General features: G+C 50.5%; 1 protein-coding gene across 1 annotated transcript; it reads right to left on the minus strand.

Annotated features, from left to right (window-relative positions):
* Positions 1 to 3031: 3031 nt before the first annotated feature.
* Positions 3032 to 7023, minus strand: LOC109265809 (uncharacterized). The gene is made up of 4 exons (XM_053903104.1): positions 6944 to 7023; positions 6371 to 6462; positions 5971 to 6271; positions 3032 to 3708 (listed from the first exon to the last, which is right to left on the minus strand). The coding sequence occupies exons 1-4, from the start codon at positions 7021 to 7023 to the stop codon at positions 3366 to 3368; spliced, it is 816 nt and encodes a 271-aa protein (XP_053759079.1). The 3' UTR covers positions 3032 to 3365.
* Between the last annotated feature and the right edge of the window lie 19072 nt (positions 7024 to 26095).

The raw sequence follows: 26095 nt of genomic DNA on the forward strand, positions 1-26095 counted from the left end.
TACTATTGGTAAAACTTCCTGTGATTGATTTATCTCCCCAGGCTACTCGGATCATCCACAGATTGGTTTCCTATTACTTTTCAGGGAGGCTCCCCGAAGTTCTCGTGTGTGACAGTCTGCCCTCCCCGGTGACTTCTGTCACTCTTCTGAAAGCAGAGACAGGGCTGCCTAAGTACCTTAGGGTCATGGTTGATTTATGCCATACGGCAGAGACGTACAGACATTTTTTGCCACGACCCACGGTAAGAAATACTTGGCAACCTAAAGCACAACGCATCCACCAAAACAAGTTTTCCAGGACAACGCTTATCCTTAACATATGTCATGTACTCTTTCTAACTACCCCCTCCCCGTCCCCAGTCTCTTTCTTTCTTTGTTATTTATTTATTTTTTTAATACTGGTTGCGCCCCCCTCAGCTGATTTTATAGCCCATGAATAGGTTCCAACCCACAGTTTGGAAACGCTGCTCTTCCACCGAAAATCAAGTCCCTAGCGGGAGACGGATGAGCAGGTCTCATGAGGTGAGAAAGTCTGAATCTCACTTTGCTTGCTGGTGAGAGCCTGGCGTCACGCCGGTCACAGCCAACCAGTACTTCCTGTGATACGTGAGCGCTTTCTCTGGGTATGTAAATTACAGTGGCAGACCCTGCAAAGAGAGCACTAGCAACCCCTTGAATTCATTGTAATGTGAAATAAACACCACATTCCATTTGTCAGCAATCCCTTGCTGTTCGGCACCATCTCTTGGGGTGGGGAAGGGTGGTTTTTTTTGTGTTTTTTTTAAATTTTTTTTTCTAATGTTTATTTTTGAGACAGAGAGAGACAGAGCATGAACGGGGGAGGGTCCGAGAGAGAGGGAGACACAGAATCTCAAACAGGCTCCAGGCTCTGAGCAGTCAGCCCAGAGCCCGACGTGGGGCTCGAACTCACGGACCGCGAGATCGTGACCTGAGCCGAGGTCGGACGTTTAACCGACGGAGCCACCCAGGCGCCCTGGAAGGGTGGTTTTTAAAGCTGGAATCCACCCAGGGTCTGCAGAGAACCAGAGTCTCCAGGGACCACATGCATGCGTGTGTGTATCTTTTTAGCGTCCAGAAGATTCTGATGCTGCCCATCCACCAATTAGCATCTGGGAACAAACTCACCAGCTTAAACTTTGACTTAGTTTAAGCCAAAGCAAGGACTCAGCAGGAATACCCCCAAACTGAGCACTGCATCGACGCTGTGCAAAAGCTTTTCCTGCCCGCGTTTTAAGCCTTTGGGGTTCTCCATGGAGTTCGGCAGCAATGAGACTCTGTGTCTTGTTTTGCTCCAGGTCTTGTGTGTCTTTGTCGTCCCAAGTAGATCACACACCGGGGTACAGGGCGCTGAACCTCGACTCCCAAAGCTCTGCCCATGGTGCAAAGGCTAAGGGCTTTTTCCACGTCTCAACCTAAAAGACAATTCTCATCCTATGCAGACAGGAGAATATTCTAACTTCGTGTCCGGGTGCCGCCATGTTATAGTAACAACAGAAAAGCTGTCACTCAGCCAGTGGGTGCTTCCTTCTCGCTCACACAAGTCTGACCGGTGCAGGCTGGCAAAGCTTCCCTGCGAGGGGTGTCTCCAAAGGCCAGCTGGCATAACACAGGGTCACCGCAGCACAGAAAGTGAGATGTAGGAGAGACACCACCCTGGCCCCAGAGGTGACGCTTCACTTCCACGCAGCATGACATTGGCCACCGCCAGTCTCATGGCCCAGCCTGTCTGCAGGGAAGACTGGGAAACGTTGGGGTGCACGCGGGTATTCGGTGAACTCTGTTTCTGCCGTAACACTGACTCTATTTAGCATTTTAGATTCAGTGTTTAGTTGAGGTCAGTTTTCTAGCCATCACCTTTTCTTATCGAGGAAAATTTAGATTTCTTCTAAATCTCACTGCTCTCCTTAGGCCTCGAGGGCCCATCTGTGCAAAGCTCACAGACAGTGGCTCAGAGTAGGCCAGCTGTGTGCTACGGGTAAGTGACCATGGCATTTAGCACCCCAGCCAGGATACTTGTAGGCACGAAATGGGGTACTATAAATAATCATACCAGGACACCAAACGTAAATGGTGACTGTCCTGGGCAGATCAGGACGTACGGTCAACCTGCCCACGGATTGATGCACGAACTGTCATCTCAAGAGACACTGGATTAAGTTGGAAAGTTTTGCACTTTCACAAGCCCCTTGTCCATAGCATAAGGCAGACTCTCCTAAGAAATTCAGAATTTAAACAATAAAAGTGATACAGGTAACTGACTTGCCTCGGTAGAGCTGTGAGAACACCCAAGGATATCAATCCTATTTGTGTCCCAGGGTGAGTGGGGCATCAGATGGGACCCTGGGCAAAGCCAAGCCAGCCCCTTACTGGCGGGGCCGGGGGAGATGCCTGGAGTCAAGTTCCGTCTGTGAAGTAACTAGAAAGTTTCAGCCTTGGATGTTCATAATGCTGTCAAAACAGAGGCATAAACTGTACCACTGACCTCTTGAAAGTCCTCAGTATACACACCTATACGCAGACTTCTATTTTTATCTTACTTGGACCGACACAAACTTTAAATAATTGCATCAGGGACACAATGAGAACTTAGTAGAACTGCATGGAGCTCCAGAAGAAAAGCCCACATGAATAGTTTTTAAACTGGCCATGAGATTGGTATAACTAATCCATTTCTTCTTGGTGGGAGAAGATGAAAGGAGGTGCAGAGAAGAGAAGGTAAGTCACTGCTAAAAAGAAAAGGCCAGAAAGAAATAAGTGTAGGGGCGCCTGGGTGGCTCAGTCGATTAAGCGTCCAACTTCGGCTCAGGTCATGATCTCATGATTCGTGGGTCCGAGCCCCGCGTCGGGCTCTGCGCTGACAGCTTAGAGCCCAGAGCCTGCTTCGGATTCTGTGTCTCCCTCGCTCTCTGCCCCTCCCCCACTTGTGCTGTCTCTCAAAAATAAATAAAAGAAAAAAAAAGAAAAGAAAAAAAGAAACAGGCATAGAGTCATCACCCAAATTTTACTGCAATGTATTCTTAAGCATTTTGCAATCTTCACACGTATTTAGGTTTTTCAGCCCCCCCATAAGATCGGTTGGACCCACCAGCAGCTTTTCTGGAGGGCTTGCTGCGTGCCAGAGACGACTCAGGTACTCGTGAGAATACACTTGTACCCTCGTGTCCACCGCACTAAACAGCCCTCGGGGAGGTACTATAATTATCCTTGACTTACCGATGAAGACACTGAGACGCAGAAGGTTTGAAAAACTTGCCAGAGAGGCTGCTGCTGGTGACCAGGGGAGCTGGGACTCAGACCCAGGCAGCCGGGCCCCAGCCTCTGAGCTCTTTATCACGGCACTGCCCTTAACAGGGCCTAAGCATAACGAACAGAAAGGGCTGGTTTGGGTTTTGTTTCATTTTTGTTTTCACTGCTGTATATTCCAGACATACAACAGTGCCTGGAGCTCCATAATGGTTCATGAAAGGAATGAATGAATGAGTCAGCAAGGAGTAGCCTCTTGGTGAATACATACTTTCAGCAAGACCAGAGTGGTGGGGGGAGGCAGAACTGAATTGTAGAAATGGCCCAGGACCAGAAATCAGGCCATTGGCTTCTCGCCCTGGCTTCTGCCCATCACTCTTTTCTCTGGACCTTGATGTCCTCAGCCATACATTTGAAGATGTCCTGCCCTCTCGCGTCACAGGGCTGTCGTGGGAAGCAAATGATATGATGTATGTGACATTGCTTTGAAAAAACTGTAAAATGTGTGCAGATTATATATGCACGTAATTACATCTATGCATACGATTGTATATGTAATAATTGCTGCAACCACATAATGATATAATAATTGCTACTCAGGACAGGTGGGGACTGCATAGGTTAAAAAAAAAAAAAAAAAAAAAAGATTCACATTCAAAATCCTACCCCTACCAGGACCCTATCTTAGAACAACACGCTCTCAGCAGCAAGAATGCCCAGACAGGAAAGTGTGGATGGGTCAATGCAATCCATTCCAACTGATGGAGAGAATTCCAAGTTCAGATAGTATCTTGGTGCCATGATTATCTATATTATTGTTATAATCAATAACAGAGGTTAGGCGAGACTGAGAATTGCTCTGGGCTCTGGAGGACCATCGGAATCTGTCAAGAGGCTGACCGACTGCTAGTTTCACTCTGATTGTATGTTTGTCATCTTCCAATCTCCTCATATGTCACTCCTGAAGGGAGCGGATGCAGGACATGTGGTCAACTCACATGGAGCTGGAGATTCCAAAAGGATGGGGAAGGGGGGCTGGGGGAGGAAAGGAAGATAGAGAGGAAAGAAAGGAGGGCGAAGGGAGGGAGGAAGGAGGGAGAAGAAAACGGCGGGAGGGCAGAGATTTTCCGACATTTCAGTGATTCGCCTTATCACCCACTCGGAATCCCCGGACGTGATTTGCCTGGGCCAGGCCACAGGCCCGGCCTGTTCCACCTCCCACACTCTCGACCTTCACTCTAGAACCACATCCCAGAGGGACGCGTCCTCAGGAAGGATGGGAGAAACTTGTCCAGTTCTGAGACCTGTATTATTTCTGTATGAGAGAAAGCCTTATTTCTCCTCTGTCTTTCATCTTAACTATCATTTTGATAAACATCTTCAGACTGGATAAGCTGGTGGTGGCGGGGGACGAGCGAGAACAGAACAAAGGTACATTTCTGGCAGTAAGGCGTGAACAGGATTGTCAGGGAGTAAGACGCAGGAAACGGGCGCTAGATGCTGCGGACTGAGCGTGTCTTCGGAGCTCAGGACGAGCAGAGAGCCGGGGCCTGGGGCTGCTTCCTGGGCTCGTAGGCTCCTTAAAGGCCTCACGAGCATGAAGTCACGTCGTGGGGCCCACAGCATCTGGCATCCTCGGGACCCCCCCACCTTTCACACTGGTCCTGGGGGCACAATCTAATTGTCCTTTGAGGAAGTCAAGGTGGTTGCCAGAACACAAGACGACTTTCAATACGATGGTGGCACAGAAGGTATCTGTTTATTAGGCAGACCTCCACTAAATCGGTGTTTGCCCTCTCTTCTGGTAGGTGTTTTGGGAAAATAAAAGGAGAGAGGTTGGTGGCATTGTTCCGTGCTCTGTATGTGGGAAAACTCAGGCTTTTTACATAGTAGGAAAACACTCCGTTTGTTCCCTGCCTAATACGGTGGAGAACCTGGCCGGGGGTTTCTTTGCTGCAAAAAGCAGAGGATGGAAACCGAGCAGGAGCGTGCAGTTCTGTGAATTAAGGTCATTTACTGGCAGAAGTCACCAAACCTGTATTTCAAGGGACATCTCTCCAGCTCTCAGTCTCTTGGGCTGGCCTGCAGCCCTGAAGGGACTGGGCTTAGCTCCAAACCCTCGCAACCTGAGCGAAACCCAAAAGATGCCTCTCCCCATTTTCTACAATCAGGGCCGCTACCTAAAATTATCATTTATTTGTGTTGGAAAAGATTCCTGCTGCTTTCCAACCTGGCCAGCCTCCCCAGGGGCTGAGGAGGGGGAAAGTCACTGATGTAATCACCCAGCTTGGGATTTGCTGCCATTTGCACCCGGGACAAGAGGAAGCCAGCGCACAGCCTCCCCTGCGCACCAATGCCACAGGGAGGCTGGGCAGAGTGCCAGAGGACCAGCCATCAAAGCAGCCCTGAAAGCGAGGGCTCACGCTTTTCCCTAGTAAGCCACCTTGACAAATATCCCTTGAGGGGGCCGGGGGTGCCTCTTTCTGCCTCTGTCCGTCTCAGTCTCTCACCAAGGAGCAGTTATCGCTACTCTGTGTCTAACACTACTTATTCTCTCCCCTGGACTTGGGTGTTCAATTAGCATTGCCTCTTCAAACTGCACGAGCTGTGGCCCGCTGGCTGGTCTCCAGCGTCCCCCCCTCAGTCCAGCGCAGGCTGCACGCCGTCCCCCTTCCCCAAGCCAAGCCAGCTCTTGCATTGTCTCACCTGAGAGGCCCGAAAGCTTCTGGATGATCTCCCGCAGCCTCAGAGGGTATGGGGCTGACGCAGACGGTCACTGGGCCTGGTGATCTGCCCTTTGCTTGGGGCCGAGGTTCTGTTCGTGCAGCCACCACCAGCTCCAGGCACCAGGACAGTGCCGGGGACAGCAGTGTTTTCCAGGCCGCCAGCGCAGGAGCCGGCCCCACTGGGGTAGAAACCCTCCTTGGGACGCTTCTCAGCCTCCATGGAGAGAGGAGGTCACATTTTTTAAACGTTAACCCAAAAAGGCCCGCTGTGATGGCCCAGACTGAAAATCAGTGTGGACCCGTGTCCCGCCCTTGACCCTTCAGAGCCATCACAAAGTGGGGCAGGGCCTCAAGGCACAGGTGGGGGACGGAGCTCCAGCCGCACAGCGTCGTCAGGGCCTGGAAGGGCCAGGACCCATCTCCGTCCAGGGAGCCCCGGGCTGTGTGGGCTTCACCCTCAATCCGACACAATCTGGGAAGGGGTTCCCTCTGGCCAAAGATGGGAGGAGACCCAGAGGGTTCACAGGGGTAGGAGGGCAGGCACGAAGGCTCGGGCGCACCGCGGAGTCTTTACTATTAGGGCTGAGGCTGTATGTGGCCACCGGGCCCCTCCGTCACCATCCCTGGGACCTAGATGGCTGTTGCCAGGCAGACTCTCAACGCACAGTGTGCTGAGGCGCTTCAGGGAATCCAGAAAATCGTGTTCCTTCACACAATGGAGGCTGCGCTATTTAGATTTAAAAATACAATGAGGGAGGAAGAGGAACAGAGTCAGCTTTATGGGAGAAGGGCCAGACAAGGGAGCCCCGCCCAGATTCCACCTTTCGTTGCATCGCTGGGGCTTCCGGGACCAGCTCCTGCCCGCACCACCCCCCCCCCCCCTTCCCTTCCTCTCTCTCGTCCACCACACTCTCCACCTCTGCAATAATCAACAACGTCCACATGGCACTTACCGTGCCAGGTACAGTTCCAAGTTCTCTTCAGGACACTTAGCTCCCAAAACTCTCTGAGGAAGGTTGTTTCTTTGCATCATTTCTCCTCTCTGCTGCCTCCATTTCTACTACACCCTCCCCCACCCCCCTCCCCGCGCCTTGGGTTTTCTCACACACGCATTTACACACACACCACCCCCCCACAACCTGGACTTCTGTCTGTCTCTCACAAGCGGCCTCGTCTACGGTTTCCCAGGAAGCGAACCCTCTCCTCAGGGAAGGAACGGCCTCAGAGAATGAAGACCTTCATCAAGTTTTTCCTCTTGCTGGGCCATCTGGAGATCGGCTGAGCTACCCTGCGCTGGGGTTGCCTGGAGGGGCCCGGGGGCTGAGTCCCCCCTCACTCCATTAAAGCTTGTGGGAAAGGAAGCACACTCCCCTGCTTATGGCAGCCCCGCCGACTCCATGCTGGGCTGCCTGATCTGGCAGGGCCCTGACCCAGAGCCGGGGCTGGCTCTGGGGAGGGGTCTGCCCTGTCTTCTGAGGGAGGAGACAGGCAGAGAGCAAGGGGGGAAACGACAGAGGACAACCTCCCTTCGTGGAGAAGGCCGTGTGGCAGCAAGGCCAATTAGAGAATGGGGACCATGGATTCGGATCCTGGCTGGCCCACTAACTACGCCAGGATGCCTGGCAGATCACCAGCCCTCAGTGGGTTTCCGGTTTTCCCACAGGGAACTGGATTATATTCTTTTTTTTTTTTTTTATTGTTATTATTTTAGGGACGGTTTTTCCCTTTCAAACAAAATCAGAAAAACCCCATGTATAAAAATACACGCGAGCCGGGGCAGGAGGGCTCAGCACCACGCCCTCAGCAACAGCCCTGACCAGATTTGTTCCGTTCATAAGCCTTTCAGAGGGCAGACTGTGGGCCCTCCATGGCATCAGGGTGTGGGAATGTTGAACACGGTTCCCTGGCCACCAGGAACCTACAGTCCAGCGGGGAGAGACCCATGCCAACAGACAATGGCCGCACACATTAATAGGTGACAAAATTCAGGGGCGTCAGTCAGTTAAGTGTCTGACTTCACCTCAGGTCATGATCTCACGATTCTTCATGAGTTCAAGCCCCAAGTCAGGCTCTCCACTGACAGTGCGGAGCCTACTTGGGATTCTCTCTCTCTCTGCCCCTCCCCTACTTGCTCTCTCTCTCTCTCAAAATAAATAACCTTTAAAAACAATAGGTGATATAATTCTCAGGAGCCACCCACAAACAACCGTTGTTCACCTCAAAGGAAAAGTGATCTACAATTGCTCATCCACTTCTGGGCACATACCCCAAAGAATGGAAAGCAGGGACTCGATGAGATATTTGCACACCCGTGCTCAAGGCAGCATGATTCACAATAGCCAACACGTGGAAGCAACCCAGTATTCTTCGGTGGATGAACTGATAAGCAAAACGTGGTCTGCACGTACAATGGAGTATTGTCCAGCCTTACGAAGGCAGGAAACGTTCTGACACATGCCACATGAATGAACCTTGAGAACATGATGCTAAGTGAAATAAGGCAGTCACAAAAAGACAGATACCGTATGATGGCGCCTGTATGGGGTACCTAGAGTAGTCAGAGTCCTAGCGACAGAAAGCAGAATGGTGGGTGCCAGGGGCTGGGGGAGGAGGAGTGGGGAGTTGTCGGCTAATGGGTGTCGAGACAAGACACCCACAAGACATTGGGTGTCCTCTTCCGGACAACATTTCTGGAGATGGATGGCGATGATGGTTTCACAACAACGTGAATGCATTTAATGCCACTGACCCGTACACTTCAAGATAGTTGAGATGGCAAATTTCATGTTACGCGTCTTTTACTCACAATAGTTTTAAAAACTGTTGATGTGGCTCAGGCCACTCTTGATTTCGGTCCAGGTCATGATGTCACGGCTTGTGAGATCGGCCCCCACGCCGGGCTCTGCGCTGACAGCATGGAGTCTGCTTGGGATCTTCTCTCTCTCTCTCTGTCTGTCTCTCTCTGTCTCAAAATAAATAAACACTAAAAAAAAAATTGTTGAGTCTTTGGGTCAAAAGTGGCGAAGGTTTCGCATGGGCTGTGGTGGAGAAGTATAGACAAGGCTGCTCAGCCTGCTGGGGTTCCAGGCCCCAGGCCTACCTCTATTCCACTCCCCGCCCCCCCACCAGGCATAAGGAATCTTCTTCATGGTCTCAAGGATTTTGCATGTGCTGTTCCTCTCACCAGACGCTTTTCCCCCAGGTATCTCCCTGGCTCAGACCCACCAGGCTCTCTCCTCAGATGTCACATCCTCAAAGAACCCTTACTAACATCACTAAAATAATGTGGCCATGTGCATGCACACACGGACACACACACACACTCACACACTGCCTAGCACCCACCTTACCTAGATTTACTTTCTTCATAGCACTTACTACCATCTCCTGTGTTGGCATTCAAATATTTATTTGTTTCTTTTCGGACTCCCCTGCCAGAACATAACAAGCTTCACCAGGACAGGGACATTGTTTTTTCCTCACCGTTCTCTCCCCCATGGCTGGCATATTGTAGGCGCTGCTGATACGAATTTTTTGAAAGAATGACAACGAATAAACAAATGAATGACAGCTCGCCTCCACAGCTCACCAAGCCTCCACTCTGGAGCCCCATCTGGTCACAGGCCCGCCTACCTGGCATTGTCTTTTTTGTACTTACCTCTCTCGAGAACTTGGCCGAGAGGTGATGTCCGACTGAGGACAGGGGTTGAGGATTTGATTCCAAATCGCAGCTAAGGAAGAGCTATTACCACCTTCTCCTCTACTTGGCTTTACAGTTCAGATACCAGGCGAATGACAGATGGTGAGCCGGGAAGGGAGAGTCAATTTTAGAGAACGTAGAACTCAGTGTTTAAAATAGAATCCTACAGTCTTTGAGGTGGAGAGGGCCGCAGACTTGGGCTGGGCTTGAAACAGCGAGACGATTGCAAATGGGCCTCATGGCCCTGGCCGCTACCAGCCCCCGTGACATAGGCCGGCCTGGGTGTCCTCTTGGTCAAGCTCCACAGATAAGCAGGGCACTACGAAATGCCTCTGCTGAGGAGGAGAAGAGCTGCTGTTGGCAGCAAGGGCACAGAGGAGAGGCCCAGGAACCCTCGGACAGGCACTCGAGACGAGCTGTCCTCTCCAGGCTCGCTCCAGAGTGCTCCAGTGATCCCCGACATTGACTTTCATGAAACAGATGCTTAAAATCACTCGTACACACCGGCGTGTTTGAAGAGCTTTCACTTGCCCTTCCCCGCAAACTGGGCCAAACCTAAAAAAGGCCAGCTTGGGGTAAGAATTCTCCGAAAACCTGAAGATAGAATGGCGATGTTGTTTGCTTTTTTTTCAAGGCCGTGAAGCCAAGTCCCGTTAGATGCACCATCGCGGTGACACTATCACACTCTCATTCATGATGCCTTAAATTCTACCGTTGGGAGTCACAGACTCTCCGGGATGGAGGGAATGCCGAAGGTCACTGGGCCAGTGCTGCTTAAGCTGTGGGTTGGAATTATTTTTCAGGTCATGAAATCAACTGAGCAGACCACAAGCGGAATTTGAACTTGACACAGAACAGAATGAAACAGAGAATATCGCAGTGTGTCGCACACGGCAAAGGTAGGTATTGCTTCACCAAACTTCTCATTCAAACGTGCATGTGTCTACAGCACTGCAGTAGGAGATATGTTTCTTAATATGAATCCTGCCCCCCCCCACCCCCCAAAAAATGAAAGCTACTCCCTGGGTCCATTTTCCATGGAGGACTCAACACTCCTATACCCAGCCCATGTTGAATCATTTCTTAATCCTCGGATTTATTAAGTGTCCGTGGCATGGAAGGCGCTGTTCTGGCCCCGGGGAAACAAAGATGAATAGAGAACAGTGTGTTAGGCAGGGTCCCGGCAGGAACCAGGTGGCATGCCTAATTGGGTAATACGAGGAGAGTTTAATAAAGGAGCTATTTATCTAGTGGGCAGGATATAGGGAAACCGAAAGAGATAGTGCAGAACCCAGGGCTGTGAACAGCATCGAAAGGCTGGAAGGGGTGAGGGAAGGGAGGTGTTTCCAGAGCCCAAAGCCATGTGGAGAGGCCTTTCTGACAGGAGCTGTCGCCTTCAGTTCAGGGAAGCGGCCTGTAATCCTGCAGGGAAGGAGCCGGAGGGATGAACATCTCAGCCTCACTGTCCTCTCTGTTTCTCATCTCCTGCCAACGAACACGCTGGCCTACCAGGCCTAGGGTGCCATGACGCAGTCCACATGGGAAAGCAGGGTGACGAGGGCAGAGAGTGACTATGGAGTTCAGACAGAGCATGACCCGTGCAAACAAAATCTCTGCCCTCCAGGAACTTATATTCCACGGATGGCCAGGTATGTAATCCAAAAAACCCACAGGTACCCCCATGCTGGCAGAGAGGTATTAACGAGGACTTCTGGAAGCACCTGCAAAGAAGCACTTGCCTCTCCGCGTAGGGTTAGGGAGAGCTCGCCAGGGAGAGGACACTCTTTCTGACCAACACCCTTCCTTGGGAACCACCTTCTCTGTTTCCCTCCCTGCAGAAAGGGTCCTGGTTGGTCCCGGACATGGTGCTCCGCCCCTCTGCTGCAGGGACCAATCAGAGTGAGTCTTTAATCCCCTGGCCACAGTGATTGGCTCAGGGAAGGGCCAAAGTTCAGTCCCACGGACTCTTACGTGAGAATCTCCAGCTAAGGACCAAACTGTCTCTTGCCTCTGAATTCTGGTTGCTGGGAGGTTGTGAAATTAGAACTGTCGGCTGCCATCTCTCCCCTTTCCCCAGTAAGTGTAAATATCCAACCTAGGGGAGAAATGGAGGCAAGGCAGAGACTCATTTTACTGGGAAATAGTTTATGTTCCGGGTTACTGTATGTTCGGGCATATACTGCATGCATGATCACTTCTCCTTTTAAGTCAGTTGGAGTTGAGCTTCTGTCCCGGCTCAACATGCAAAGAAAACCGCCTATGCAAAAGTGTGGAGGGGAGAAAGCGGATGGCATATTGAGGGACCGGCTGGGTTTGTGATCTGGTGCTGGCAAAGTGGGCAAAAATTGGATAAGGCTCTAACAGTGGGCTTGGGTCAGATGCCGAATGTATGAGCATTCATGAAGGGGGTTAAGCAGGAAGTGACACAAACAGATGTGCATTTTAGAAAGCTCACCCTGAGGGCCATGTAGAGGACAGGTGGGGGTGAGCAGGCCTGGGAGGAAGGGGGCTACGGCAGAGCCTGGGGCGACCTGGTGGGCGTGCAGAGCTCAGCTGGGGACACGCGGGAAGGAGGGCAATGCTGGGATGCAGGAGGGATTGAGGGGAGTGAAAGAGTCTAGAATTCGTACCAAAGTGCCAGTTTGGGTGAGAAGGTGGATGACAACATAAATGGGATCTTACTTCCCACATCTCACAACTTGGAGGGCCTTCTCCTTCCTCAACATCATTTCCTGAACGCAGTCTGGGTTTACCCATCGCATATGTAAGACATGGGGGCCCAGAATAGGACGTATTACTCCAGATGTGGTTTGACCAGTGGAGGACCTGGACCATGACACATTTTCATGAATGGAGCCCATCCATCCAGAGGTTCTTCCTCGAAATCATTTCACTACGGTGACTCATGAAACACATCACTGTCTAAAACCCCTAAGTCGTCTTTAACACAGGTTCCAGATCGCTTTTGTCATGCGGTGGTGAATATTTTTTCAAGTGAATAATTCTTTTACCCTATCTGAAATGCAAGCCTATGGCATTAAGTTTAGCACGCCTTCCCTGCCTCTGAAAACTACGCCTCTCCAATTCTTTTCCTCTGATCGAATTCAACCGGCAAGCATGAAGCGAAGAGTCTGGAACGGGTACTATGGGGAACGCGTGAAAAGGACATGTTCTTCCGCTTCCAAGAAGCTTAGAATCCAATTATATGTCTATAATGAGGTGTACGTATAATTATTAAAAGTCCTTGGAAGCCTCTAGTTGTGAAACATTGGCGTGGAGTGCTCGCTATGATTTTGAAGGGCCCAGGAACACCCACCATGAGGTTCATCGTAACATCTTCCCAGGCTGGCAAGTCCAAATGCTTTCACCGTGTCAACTTCTGATTGCCTGTCATCTGTCCACATTGCAGATAGTTCAGATTCGTCACTGGCACTTCACCTCTGTGGTCTTTGCCCTAGAATATGTCCCCTGAGTCTATTCATTATGGGTTGGTACCATTCTCCGCCCTCTCTTTTCTGGGGTTGATCTTTTATTCATTTCCCCAGATCTCACTAACTTCTACAGATGCGCCTTACAAGGGGCGGTAACAGAAAGCAGGCTTCTTGATATGCCTTTTGCAGGTGTTATGTAAACTCTCTTAAACTCGCAATTTCCCCCTCCTGTTCAGGAAACTCCCGCCTACCTCGGTACTCACCACCTGAGAATATGTTCCTCAGCGAGTCTTGCTGGAACCACTACGCCATCAACCTCTTTCCGGTTCTCCTGGATCACCTTTTTATTCAATCCCAGGAGCCAGGCCATGGGCTGTGCTGTGAGTCCCCCACACCATGACAGTGGCCCTTTTCTAGGGATTGTGGGGAGCCTGACACAGAGCTCTCAGGACAGGGCAAGATGTGCAAATCTGGTCATCCTTCCAGTATTTTCTGAGTGCCTACTGTGTATCAAATGCCCTGGGTGAGCAGGAGCGTCCCCCCATCCCCATCCCCACCCCCACCCCCCGAATGGAGTTGGGAGATGGGGGAAGGTGGGCCAGCTGAGCCCAGATGAAAGAAGGAGAAGCCAGGGGAAAATGACTGGCCCGAGAAAGGGAGGAGTGTGGCTTCTCTGTGCCCCAGGGTGCGCGGGCTGGAGGGAATAGAAGAGGCTACCTGATGAAGGGCCAGAGGAAGCCACTGAAGCATTTTAATCATAAGCCATATGCTCAGACTTGTATTTCCTTCTTTCTTAGATAGCCTAGAAGCTCAGAACTGAATTTGCAGCCCACTGCTAGAAACTAGAGGGCCCATCCATGTGCGATTTGGAGATTAATCGACCTTTCCTTCATCTTGTTTTCCCTTAGTCCCCATGTCCTCATTTACTAACTTCCATTGTACTCCGTGCATCTCTGCAAGCCCCGCCAGGTGTGAAGAGATCTACCCTGTGAGCACAGTTACTCTCATAACGCCACCTGAGTGAAACACTTGTACGCCCATTTTATACAGAAGGAAACCTAAGTTGGGAGAAATTCGGGAAATTGCCCACATGGCCTTAGCATCATTTCACTCATTCTGGGGACTTGCTCAATGTCTCGCTTCCCCAACAGATGGCAGATACAAGGAGGCAGCGATGGGGGTCTGCCATTGGGGGGCGGGGGGGTGGGGTGGGTGTGTCCACCTCATGAGCTGGAGGACCCAGCCCCCGGCTGCGCACCGCTGACCCACCCTCCCTGCCCGGGGCTGCAGGATCCCTTGACCTGAGCACCGTCCACCCCGGCCCTCTGCCACACTGGCCCCTCCCCTCCTGCTTTGGTTCCCTGCCTGCTGCCTCCTCAGAGCCTCTCCTCTGTCCTCCACCTGTACATGCTTTTACAGAAGACTTGTCATTTCACTCAAGTACACCAAGTAACTGGAACCAGCCTAACAGGTGGAACTACATTTTTCGGACTAAAGAAAGCTGAGCAACAATTCTGATCTGACCAACTCATTTCATGATGAGTTAACTCAGGTTCGGAGACGGTGGGTGGCTCCCCGCAGCTGGCTAATAGCCATTTTGGGGGCGAGGCTCTGGTTCCCAGGCACCTTAAAAATGTTCTGCCTGGTATTTGTAGTGTCAGTTTGTTCATTTGGAAACATGAAGAGTCCATGTTTAATTGGGTCTGCTCCTAAAACTAAGTCGTTTGATATACTTAGAAGGGCTGGTGAGCGTTTGTTTTTAAGAGATGTTAAGCCACAGCCCCGTGATTTGTTCTGCCTCAGATACTCAGAAAACATCCTTACGTGCTCTGGGCCACAGCTGTCCTCCCCCTCTCCCCACTCACGCTGGCCATCTCATCTGCTCATCAGCTTCCCCCCCTCCACACACACACACTAACATCCTGGGGAGCCCCGGGGAGCCATGATAAAGCACTAACACACTTTGGGCACTTCTATGCACCAGACACTGTTCTGAGCACAGAGCCACCACCGCAATCCACACTGTGCAGGGGAGGAAACTGAGGCCCTGAGAAGAAAACAATTTGCACAAGGTCACAGGTGGTAGCACTAAGAGTCCCCTAAATGCCTGACTGTAGCAGGTCTCCTTTACCGGTACAGGACCGTCTGTAAAGCTCAGCTCTGGCCCCAGGTTCCCTCTCCTGAGCTCCAAATCCCGGCAACCATTTGCCCACTGGGGGGGGGGGGGTCCCCACCAGGTTATCCCAGAACCAACTCAAAACTGAACTCGACTCCTTGCCTCCAAACTGGCGGGTTGCCTGGCTGGCACCAGTAATGGCTGGTCCTCCGTCCCTTGGTTCCCTTACCCACCACCTGCTACTTGTTCACTTCATTCCTAGATAGTTTCAGGTCCGCTCCTTCCTCCCAGCGTCACAGTCACTGCTCATGGCTACAGTTTCCGAAGTGGTCTCTACGCCCAGTGCCAACCATAGCCCTTGCCCGGTCCCTCACCCCCAGCCTGCCCCCCCAACAAGTGCCAGTGCAGGAGTTCTAAGGGCAAATCTGAGTACCTTCCCACTGACCTCAGCTCTCGGTGGCCCCAAGCATGACCACAATGCTCCCTGTAGCCACACTGCTGGCCTCCATTGGGGCGAGCAGCCTGGCCTTGGCTGCAAGACCTGGTTCCAGGCCAGACCGTCTGGTTTCACATATCTCTGCTCTCCCACCCACTCTTCCTTCCTTGGAATGCACTCCTCCCCTTCCCTCAGTGACCAGGACTGGACGTTTCCTCCTTTGCTCCAAGCCTGCCTCTTACACTTATGCTCAGGGACACCTGAGTGGCTCAGTCGGTTCAGCATTGACTTCAGCTCAGGTCATGATCTTGCAGTTGGTGAGTTCGAGCCCTGCATCGGGTTCTGTGCTGACAGCTCAGAGCCTGGAACCTGTTTCAGATTCTGTGTGTGTGTGTGTGTGTGTGTGTGTCTCTGCTCTTCCCCCGCTTGCACTCTGTCTCTGCCTCTCTCAAAAATAAATAAACATTAAAAAAAAAACATTTTAACTTATGCTCATCCAGCACCCTTTCTGGGTTATGATGACTTACTTTCCCATCTCCCCTCCAGGCAGCGGGAGCTATGGTAGGCCCTCATAGCTCAGTAGTGCAGGTAAGAGTTATATCCGGGTCTCTTTGGATGTAGGTGGATGGGTAGGGTGAGGAAAGAATGAGTGGCATAAAGCTCTGCCAGTCAGTGTGGCATTCACTTGTGCAAGACCCTCAGCTCTACCCGGGCCCCTGTGGGCCCAACGACCCCAAGCAACTCCATCCTGTCCACATCTGCCACCCCCTCCCCCCACCCCTTCCAGCTTCCCAGCAGCACCCCCAGTGAGCCCCCCACCCCAGTCCGGGACGTGAATCCCTCCCCTCAGCCACCACGTCCTTACCTCAAGGGCTTCCCTTAACTAAACTGGGAAGAGTGGTTGGAATCTGCCAATGGATGGTGAACAGTAGCCCCGCCATCCCCCCAACCCGCCACTACCCCACCCTACCCTCTGCAGTCCTAGAGGGAGCCACCGACGTTTGCTCTCTCTGACGTGAGCACTCAGTAAATATTTGTGGAGCAAAGGCACGTCCTATAAACATTCGTTACAATTAACGGCAGCTTATCTCCGCAAGAAAAAACTCGTAAAGCTAAAGCAAAGCATCAGGATTTTCCGACATTTGAGGTTAGCAGATTTCAGAAGGCTGTTTTGGCAAAATGAATGCGGATTCCTTGCCCAGAGTTGCCTGGGCCCCCGGCCCCTTCTAGGTGAGAAGGAAGGGGCCGCTGGGCCCCACGAGACGCTCACTGCTCCATACCTGTGTCCCAGCCCCGGGCGCAGGCTAGGTGACCCACAAGTAACACGCTGCTGCTCTAAGTGGCAGGCTGGCATGGGCCCCGTCAGACTGGCCCCTGCTGTCAGTGGGGGCGGGGCCCCGGGGGGGGGGGAGGCTCCTGATGCTGACTACCCCCCCCCCCAAGAGATTCAGGCTTCTGATGATGAGACAGGCACAGGCTTCAAAACTTTCCCTTGGGAGCACTTTGCTGTGCCTTGTTGTTGTTGTTGTTGTTTTTTAAAGTTGCCTTCACTGAATTCACACTGCTGGGAGATGGGTTTGCCCTGAACTTTAATTTGGTGGAGAAGTGATTTTTTGGAAACATACTCGGTGGTCCTTCTGTCAGACACAAACTGACCAAATGTTTCCTCAAAAGCGAATGTGTCTGGCTAAGCTACATACTCCACACTCCCTGCAAGAGGTTTAGAGAGCCTGGAAGAGCAGGTGGAGAAAAGAATGTGTGTGGGGAAACCCCATGGTGCAGTGCACCTGAACACTTCCTGTCAGCACTTCCCGGGGTGGGCAGGGGTCTAGTCAGCTTCCCCATCGCTGTCGAGCTGTGATACCCTCGGATCGGCTACGTTTGGTTTCGCTCTCTTTGCAATGGATTATGAATGATTCCCTCTGGTTTGTTTTGTTTCGTCTTGTTTCATTTTGCTATTGTTAAAAGCATCGGCAAAATTTTTGTACACATCTTGTAAAATAATAGTTATTTCCTTAAGAAAAACTTCCAGCAGCGGGACCTCTGGACGGAAGCCGACGCACGCATTTAAGGTTGGGGGTACTTACTGCCAAACCACCCCACAAAAATGTCAAAACACATGCAGGGTGAGCTTTTCCGCACACCTTTCTCGACGCGTTTGTTATTTCTGGTTCGCTGCACAGCCTGAAAACAAACAAACAAACAACACCCTTCATCTGACTCCTGGTAACTCGAAGGTATTTATGCAGCTCCCAGGGTCTCGATGAGTTCTTGTCCTAAGGTGAAAAGGAGGCAATTCAGAGCGTCGACCCGCTTCAAACCTCTCAAGCCAGGCGCCTCCTCCTTGGTGTCCCACAGTAGCCTGCCCACCTTATCCCAGCAGCCTCCTCACCTGCTAGAGCATTCAGTTCGGTGATTTTCCCGGAGACAAATCATTTCCACCTGCATCCAAAGGGCCAAAATTATTCGAAAGCACCAGCACCATGATTCACCTCCTCGCAGTGGTTCCTGGCACCAGGCTCTCGGTCTCAGATGTGCCCACCCAAAGCGACCAAGACTTTGCTGGAGACGCAGGTGCACGGTAGCTGAGGAATGGCGCTCGCAAGCCGGGAAGAGAACTCAGTGCTACATCACCTTGCACGGGGAGGGACCAGAGTGCCTCCTTGCTTCCCCGACCTCTGAGTGTCATTTAGCGTTTTCTTCAGTAATAAACAGGCCACTACCACCTACAGTGGAGACTGGATTATGAGTAGAAATCATAAGTATTTCCAGCTCCATTATGAATGTTGTGCATATTTCAAAAGGCCGTTAAGGTCATCGCTGCCTTGAAATCGCAGGAATTAATGAGAGCTGGATCTTAATATTTAACGTGTGGCTACGTGTTATTTATTACTGCAACACGAATTTATTTTTTTAAATATTCTGAGAATTGCATCGTAATCTTTTTTACGATCCTGTATAATTAATTTTAGTATTTAAGCCTTGTTCTAAAAAAGAAAAAGAAGTAATCCACTCCTTGACAAAGACTGTAAAAAAAAAAAAAAAAGCCTTGTTCTGAGAAGGGTTCACCATACACCTAAGGCATTCAAGACAGGAAAAAAAGGTTAAGAATCCTGGAGGAGGAAGCTAAGATCTGGGTCCTGTTACCCACGGGTAACTAAGCCTTCTGTTCTGTAATCCCAGAATTACAAAACATTCCTCTGGGGGCAGAAGGATAGAGACCCTTTCCTATTCACTCATTCATTCAGCAGACATTTATTTAGCATCTACAAAGGGAGGCACACTGGAAACAGGACACCAAGGCAGCCCTGGCGAGGAAATTGCTGAGCCTGGCAGGTAAGAGGACGGGCAGGACCCGGAGGAGCCAAGGCTCAGAGAAAATGCAGATTCCAACAGCTGACGGTTGTGAAATCCACGGAAAGGTGGAAATTCCATTAGAATAATTGCGGGCTCCCCCAGGAGAGCTCCTATCACCAGACGACTCCCCATCCGCCTTGTCAAAATCCTACCCATTCCTCAAGATCCGACCTCTGCTCCCTCCCCTTCCAAGCTGGAGTTCATCTCTCCCTCCCCTCAACGCTCTCCCTGGGACTTCAGCACTGTCGCTCTTTATTTGTGTTATTTATGAGCCTGACTCGCCTCCGGGATCAGAGTCTTCAGGGTGGTGCCGGGTGGCTCGGGTGCCCAGAGTTCTGGTTTTGAGCTCTGCCCCCTCCAGTTCTCAGCTGAGCGATTTGCACTGAGCGGGCAGTGCTGCAACACACGCCCGCCCAGCCCTCTCTTTCAAGTTTCCTCCTCCATTCCCCACCACTCAAAACGTGATTCCCGGACCCGAGGGCTGCTTCTGCACGGCGGGCTCGGTGGCCCTGTGTCTGCATCTCTGCCGAGAAGCCCTTTTCCACCCGATTTGCCTCATCTGCCAAGACTCAGTCAAGTTGCTTCCTTCTGGAAGCTTTTCCTGACACTCATCATCCACCCTCTCCAGCATCCCAGGCAGAAATGACTCTTTCCTCCTTGGTGCCCTGCCGTATCCGGCACACTTGATTCCAACAGCTGTCTGAGTCCCTTCCTTCAAGGCAGGTACCAGGTCACTTTCTTATTTGCGGCCTCAGCATCTAAAAGGCAGTACTTATTTGCTGAATGAAGAAGTGAGTGGAGGAAGGGATGAATGAATGAATGAATGAACGAACGAACGAGTGCCCCTCCTCTTCTCCCCACCTCTCCCCGCCTCTTCTCTTTTCCTTCCAGTCACTTTAGGTTCCAGGGCTGTCGTGGCCACTAAGTCTGTGATCACAGATAAGTGACTTCATGCCCCTAGGACTCAATGTCACCTTCTGTAAGAGAAGGGAGGGGACAGAACCAGACACTGTTTAGGGAACACCCCACCTCCCATCTCCTGAGTACTGTGACTTTATTATGTAACCGTGTGGGGGTCAGTCATGCCAGGATAGAAGAACCTCCCGAGGCCATGCCCTCTGTCCCCGGCATCCACCCAGGACCGATGTGCCCACCCTCGTGTCCAATTGGTCGCGCAGTCCTCTCCAACCTACGGCCTTTTCGTCTTTAAATCCCACCCCACCCCTTTACCGGAAACCACTGCTCACGCAGGCCTCCGTTTCTCCCAAGAGCACTATATTTTAGTTGCTGCCCGAGTGACGGCCTCCTCACACGAGTCCATCCTGCCTTCCGCACAGCCCCCAGGCCACCTGATTTGGGGGCAGAGGCTTCTGCAGAGACCACGAGGTCTGGATTTGCTGTCCGAATTAATTGATGTCAGTTGCTTCCTTCCACAAATCTTCTGTGTGGTTCTATCTCCGGTGCTTTGCTCAGGCCTCCGGGCTTGGCCGTGTGAACTTTCCGCGCAGACCCCCTCCCCTCCCCCACCTCACACCGGACACATTTGGTTGGTGGGAGGGACCTTCTGTTTCCCAACACCGGCAAATAGGCCTGGGTTTACATCCACTGGCACTTTTTCACCCTTTGCCTAGGAAGACCTGATTCCTCCACCTGTGTTGCTGTTCCAATGTCTTCCTGCTTCCCAGGGGACTGTCAGATATTACTCTATGATTGATAAGTATGTGCAAATGTCTCCTATTAACAGTCCCCCCTTGATCCCAGCCGTTTCTCATCTCTTTTCTTCCTCTTATAACTGAGTTCCTTAAAATGCTGGTTCCACTCATTGACTCTCCTTCACCTCCCGCCCTTCATCACCCCGGCCCCTGGCAGAAGCTTCTGCTCCTGCCCACCTACCTGAGTGCATCCTGTCCTTTCCTTGCCGACCTCCAACCTCTGACTTCTGGCCTCCAAGGACGCTTTCCTGGTTTTAATCCGCCCTGGTATCTCTCGATCCCTCTTCTGGATTTCTATGGCTCCGAGGCTGTCTTCTCACTTCTGCCTCTTCTCTGTCTCCTCTGCGGGTGCTTCTTCTTCAGCTCCCCCTGCAGCCAGGGTGCCCCAGCTCCCTCCTGGGCCTCTCTTCCTGGACTAGGCTTTTCCTGAGCGGCAGGTCCACCCCTGAGGCTTCGCCACCACTCACAGGAATGACTCAACTCGCTTTCTTCTTCTGTGGTAGTCACAGCCGGCCAACTCCTCTAACAAACGCTCTCCACGTGTTCGGGGCTTAGCTGCAGGTCAAGTTTACTCTTTACTGCCTTCCCAGTCCTTTCTGAGTTGGGAGGGAGAATGGGGAGGAGGTGCCCAGCTCTACACGGTCCCTTGGACAGCCTGGCTCCTTGGTTCACTGCTCTGCCCAGCTCAGCTCCCGGTGCCCACAGAGCGGGAGGTCCTGGGGCCAAGCCTGCAGCTGGGACACCTGGCAGCCTGGCTCACGTTCCACGGGCCAGGGAGGTTGGGGAAGGTGGGCGGCTGTGCTCCGGAGGAAGGGAAAGGCATGGGCCAGTCCTCCCGCCAGGGACCCAGAGCTGTTGGTGGGGAGAAATCCCCACTTGGGTACCTTGCAGCTTCCTCCCTCTCCATATTCAAAATGGAAACATGGGGAAGCTCAGAAAGGGGTCTACCTTTCTCCTCCCGGTGGTGGGACTAGCAGCACCCAATTACCCGAGCCAGGAGGATCCCGGCTCCCCCATCCAGCCCGACAAGTCTGTATTTCCCCACGTTTCTTAGATTCCTCTCTCACGCCTGATCTATTTCAATAGCTCGATAATGGATTTCTCTGCACTCGGTCTCATCATTCTTTGCTTCTTCCTAAAATGGACTTTTCATCGTACTTTCTCCCTTCAACATCTCAGGGTGCTTCCAGGGCCCTTCAGGCTGGAGCCCAATCTCTCTTGCCTCAAACCACTCCAGCCCGTGCTCCAGCTGAAGGAAGCGGGCCTTCCTCTCCCCAAGGCCACAGGATGCCTCCAACACTGCCCTCCACACCCCCCAACCCCCGCCTCCTGGCCATCTCCAGTTTATCCTAGAAGGCACGGCCCAAGTTCACTTTCCCAAGGAGACTTCTAGGACCTCCCCAGAGAGAGTTGGCCACCACCACGATGTAGACTATGGTTGGTCATTTTACAGAATGGTCATTTTACAGAATGGAGAAGGGGTGGGGTGCTTGCTTCTGTGCTATGCATTCGCCTGTGGATACAGACCAGTTGAATATGCTAGGGAACATGCCCTTCATCTATGGTATTAGTAAAATGTTCGCACACTAATGACTCAATTTGAAGCTATGGAAGGTTAGCTCCAGTTCCTTCTCTAGTACTCCTATAGGACTTTGGGAAATCAAAATATGCAACAGTAATTATTTCTTCTGAAATTCAAAGTAGGCAACAATAACTCCTGTGGACAAAAATAAATAAATAAACAGACTCCCAAGCTGTTGACAAGAAAACAGAGAAAGGACCTGTATAAATTAGGGATCCTCTGCTTTGCAAGCCATAGAAAACCCAACTTCAACCAGCTCCAGAGACAAGTACGATGTCTAGGGGTAGAGCTGGCTTCAGACTGGGATGAATGATGTCACAAAGATCCACATCGCAGCCCAGCTTTCTTTAACGGATCTATATAATGACTCCTGCAGGAACCCCAAGCTCTCTGCTCATGGCTGTGCACGTTTAAGAGTTTCATTTTCAAACTGCTAACCCCAGCAAGGAGAGAGAGAGAGAGAGAGTCTGGGACAAGTTTCTGAGCCCTTTGTGGGTTAAGGTTTACACTAACCAGACCAGGTTGGGTCACCAGGGCAGGGGCAGATGTCAAGCAGGGCCATTTCTGTACCCACGTCAGGGTTTCCCAAGGGAAGGAGGGAAAATGAATGCTGGACAGCTAATAGCAAACGGTATTACAACGCTTCTTCCCAAGCAAGCATGGAAGGAGACAAAGATGTCCTCTATGAAGCCACGCCTCTTCCCTCCCTCGGTGACCCACTTCCCAGACAGAATTAATTCTTCCCTCCCTGTGTTCCATGACACTTCAGTGTATACCGTTTTTGAAGGAGATAGTCTTTTGCATTATAATAATTCTTAACATATCTGTCTTTGCCACTGGACTGGGCCTCTTAATAGCAGCAGTAAAGAGTTTTTATTGTTGTACCCACAGAACCTAAGGGACTCCCTAAGCTGGCACATTGTGGGTGCTCAGTAAACAAGGTGGCTTTTATCACTGAATGAATAGTAGCATCCTCTATAGGAGTATTTCATCCTCCAGGGCTGGCTTTTCTGGGTCAAGTGGCCATGATATTGGAGCAAGAAAGGGAGCTGTCTGGTCTATGCCATGGATCTGTCTGTTGCCATGCTGGAGAAGGGGTGGGGTGCTTGCTTCTGTGCTATGCATTCGCCTGTGGATCCTCTGACTCAATCCATACCCACTGTTACCTGTGGGGCATCTTAAAGGACATAGAATGCTACTGGGCCCTGCTGGCCAAGCACTTGATGGACAGGGAAGAGTTTGGGGCAGAGTGCTGTCTATTGCCATTTTCTGGAGGGGATGGGATCCACACACCAGCCCTGACCTATACTGCCACACACACCCCTCTTTAAGGCACACGGTGAGGGAGGGACAGAATGCCAGACATGCTCCACACGATAGAGCTGCTTGGCTTTGGAAGTGGCCAAAATGGCGGCCAAGAGCACGGACCCTGGTGTTAGACACACCTGGTTTCCATAACACTCATCAGCTCTTTCTTTACACTTGACTTGGCAAGTTACGCATTCTCTCTCCTTCTGTACCGCGGGATAATAACTTCTTCACAGGGTGTCAAGAATAAACGAGATGCTGTATTACAAGTGCTTAGACCACAGTAAGCGCTCAAACAATAAATAAGTAATAGTAATAACAAATGCGGTCCATTTTCCTTTCCCCAGAAGGAGTTTTAGTCTTCATTATGTGGCACAGTTCAACCATTTCACATCGGCGAAGGAAAAAGCATTAACTGCTCATTTTCAACAGCATGGATCCATGAAGCAAAATAAAACCCAATAGATAACAAAACACGTCCTAGTTGTTTTCTTCTTTAAGGATCTAAATCATGAGCATTTCACAAGCAGGGTTAAAATGAATTAAACCACAAAATGTTATGAATCGGTGTTGTCTGGCTTTGGGACACAACCTCCAATGCCTACCTGAGCCGGGTACGTAACCAGATGACCGGATGAGGGAGGCACGCTGGCAACTGACAGTGTGGGGCCATCAAAAGCGTGGCAGTCTGGAAGCCCACAGAACAGCCGCCAGCACTCAGCAGGAGCTGATTATTGTCATGCAGGAAATACACTCAAGGTTGCCAGAACTTGGAAAAATATCCCCGGTTCAGAAGGGATGTCACTGACTCACTTTTTTTTTTTTTTTTTTTTTGAGGTCGTTGTCTTCAAATGCTGTGGAAAGCCATACCTGAAAGCCAGCTCTGGTCACTAGACTTGATACAGCCCGAGGATCACCAGAGTGCGACCTCTAACCTAGCCAACTCCTGGCCAGAGGTGCTTCTCAAAATGGGTTACACTTTACAAGCTCAGCATGCGGCTATCACTGCATATAAGCATTTTTCAAAAGCTCTTAGGAAGATAATTTATTCCCGTCACAGGGGAAGGCAATTGCTTTCAATAATTAGATCAAAAGTTATTTTTGCTCATATGTTGCTTTCCAGCTCCTTCAAAGTCCACCTCAAAGTTTCCGTCTTCCCGGAACCCCTCTGTGATATATTCTCATCTAACGCTATTTACTGCTTCTTGGTACTTGTATCCCCATTGGTTTTTTGTTTTTGTTTTTAGTTTTTATTTTGTGGCACCAGTGCCTTTAAAAATTTTAGTTCTAATATAATTCACATATAGTATTGTAGTCGTTTCAGGTGTGCAATACAGCGATTCAACAATTCTATACGTTACCGGGTGCTCATCACAATAAGTGTACCCTTAATCCCCTTCACTTATTTCACACCCCCCATCCCTGCTCCCCTCTGGTAACCATCAGTCCTCTTTATTTAACAGTCTTGTCTTTTGTTTGTCCCTTTTTTTCCTCTGTTCGTTTGTTTCTTAAATTCAACATACGAGTGAAATCATATAGTATTTGTCCTTCTCTGACTCGCTTCATTTAGCATTATGCTCTCTAGATCCATCCAAGTTGTTGGAAACGGTAAGATCTCATTCTTTTTATGGCTAGGTGATATTCCACTGTGTATATACACCACGTCTTCTTTATTCATTCATCAATTGGTGCACACTTGGGCCGCTTCCATATCTTGGCTATTGTAAACAATGCTGCTATAAACATAGGGGTGCGTGTATCTTTTTGAATTAGTATTTTTGTCCTCTTCGGGTAAATATCTTCAGTAGTGGAATCACTGGATCGTAGGGTAATTCTATTACTAATTCTTTGAGGAACCACCATACTGTTTTCCACGGTGGCTGCACCAGTTTGCATTCCCACCAGTAGCACACAAGGGTTCCTTTTTCTCCACACCCTCGCCAACGCTTGTTTCTTGAGTTTTTTGTTTTAGCCACTCTGACAGGTGTGAGATGATATCTCATCGTACTGATTGTGGTTTTGAATTGTATTTCCCTGATGATGAGTGATGTTGAGCATCTTTTCATGTGTCTGTTGGCCATCTGGGTGTCTTCTTTGGAGAAATGCCTGTTCATGTCTTCTGCCCATTTTTTAATTGGATTATTTGGTATTTTAGTGTTGAATGGTGTAAGTTCTTTATATATTTTGGATACTAACCCTTTATCAGATATGTCATTTGCAAATATCTCCTCCCATTCAGTAGGTTGGCTTTTAGTTTTTTTAGTTGTTTCCTTTGCTGTACAGAAGCTTTTTATTTTAGTGTAGTCCTGATGGTTTATTTTTACCTTTATTTCCCTTGCCTCAGGAGACATAACTAGAAAGATGTTGCAATGGCCAGAGACAGAGAAATTATTGCCTGTGCTCCCTTCCAGCTTTTTTATGGTTTCAGACCTCACGTTTAGGTCTTTCATCCATTTGGAGTTT

This window comes from Panthera pardus, unplaced genomic scaffold, assembly GCF_024362965.1.
Source record: "Panthera pardus isolate Hobbes unplaced genomic scaffold, ASM2436296v1 HiC_scaffold_1, whole genome shotgun sequence".
NCBI lineage: Eukaryota > Metazoa > Chordata > Mammalia > Carnivora > Felidae > Panthera > Panthera pardus.

Bases quoted from the DNA above. Each gene is read 5' to 3' on its own strand.
- LOC109265809 (XM_053903104.1), bottom strand. From the start codon at position 7,023: ATGATGCAAAGAAACAACCTTCCTCAGAGAGTTTTGGGAGCTAAGTGT. The intron at 6,463-6,943 runs GTAAGTGCCATG...ACCCCTTCCCAG, and splicing joins TTGGAACTGTACCTGGCACG to ATTGTGTCGGATTGAGGGTG. The intron at 6,272-6,370 runs GCTGGAGCTCCG...ACTGATTTTCAG, and splicing joins GGCCCTGACGACGCTGTGCG to TCTGGGCCATCACAGCGGGC.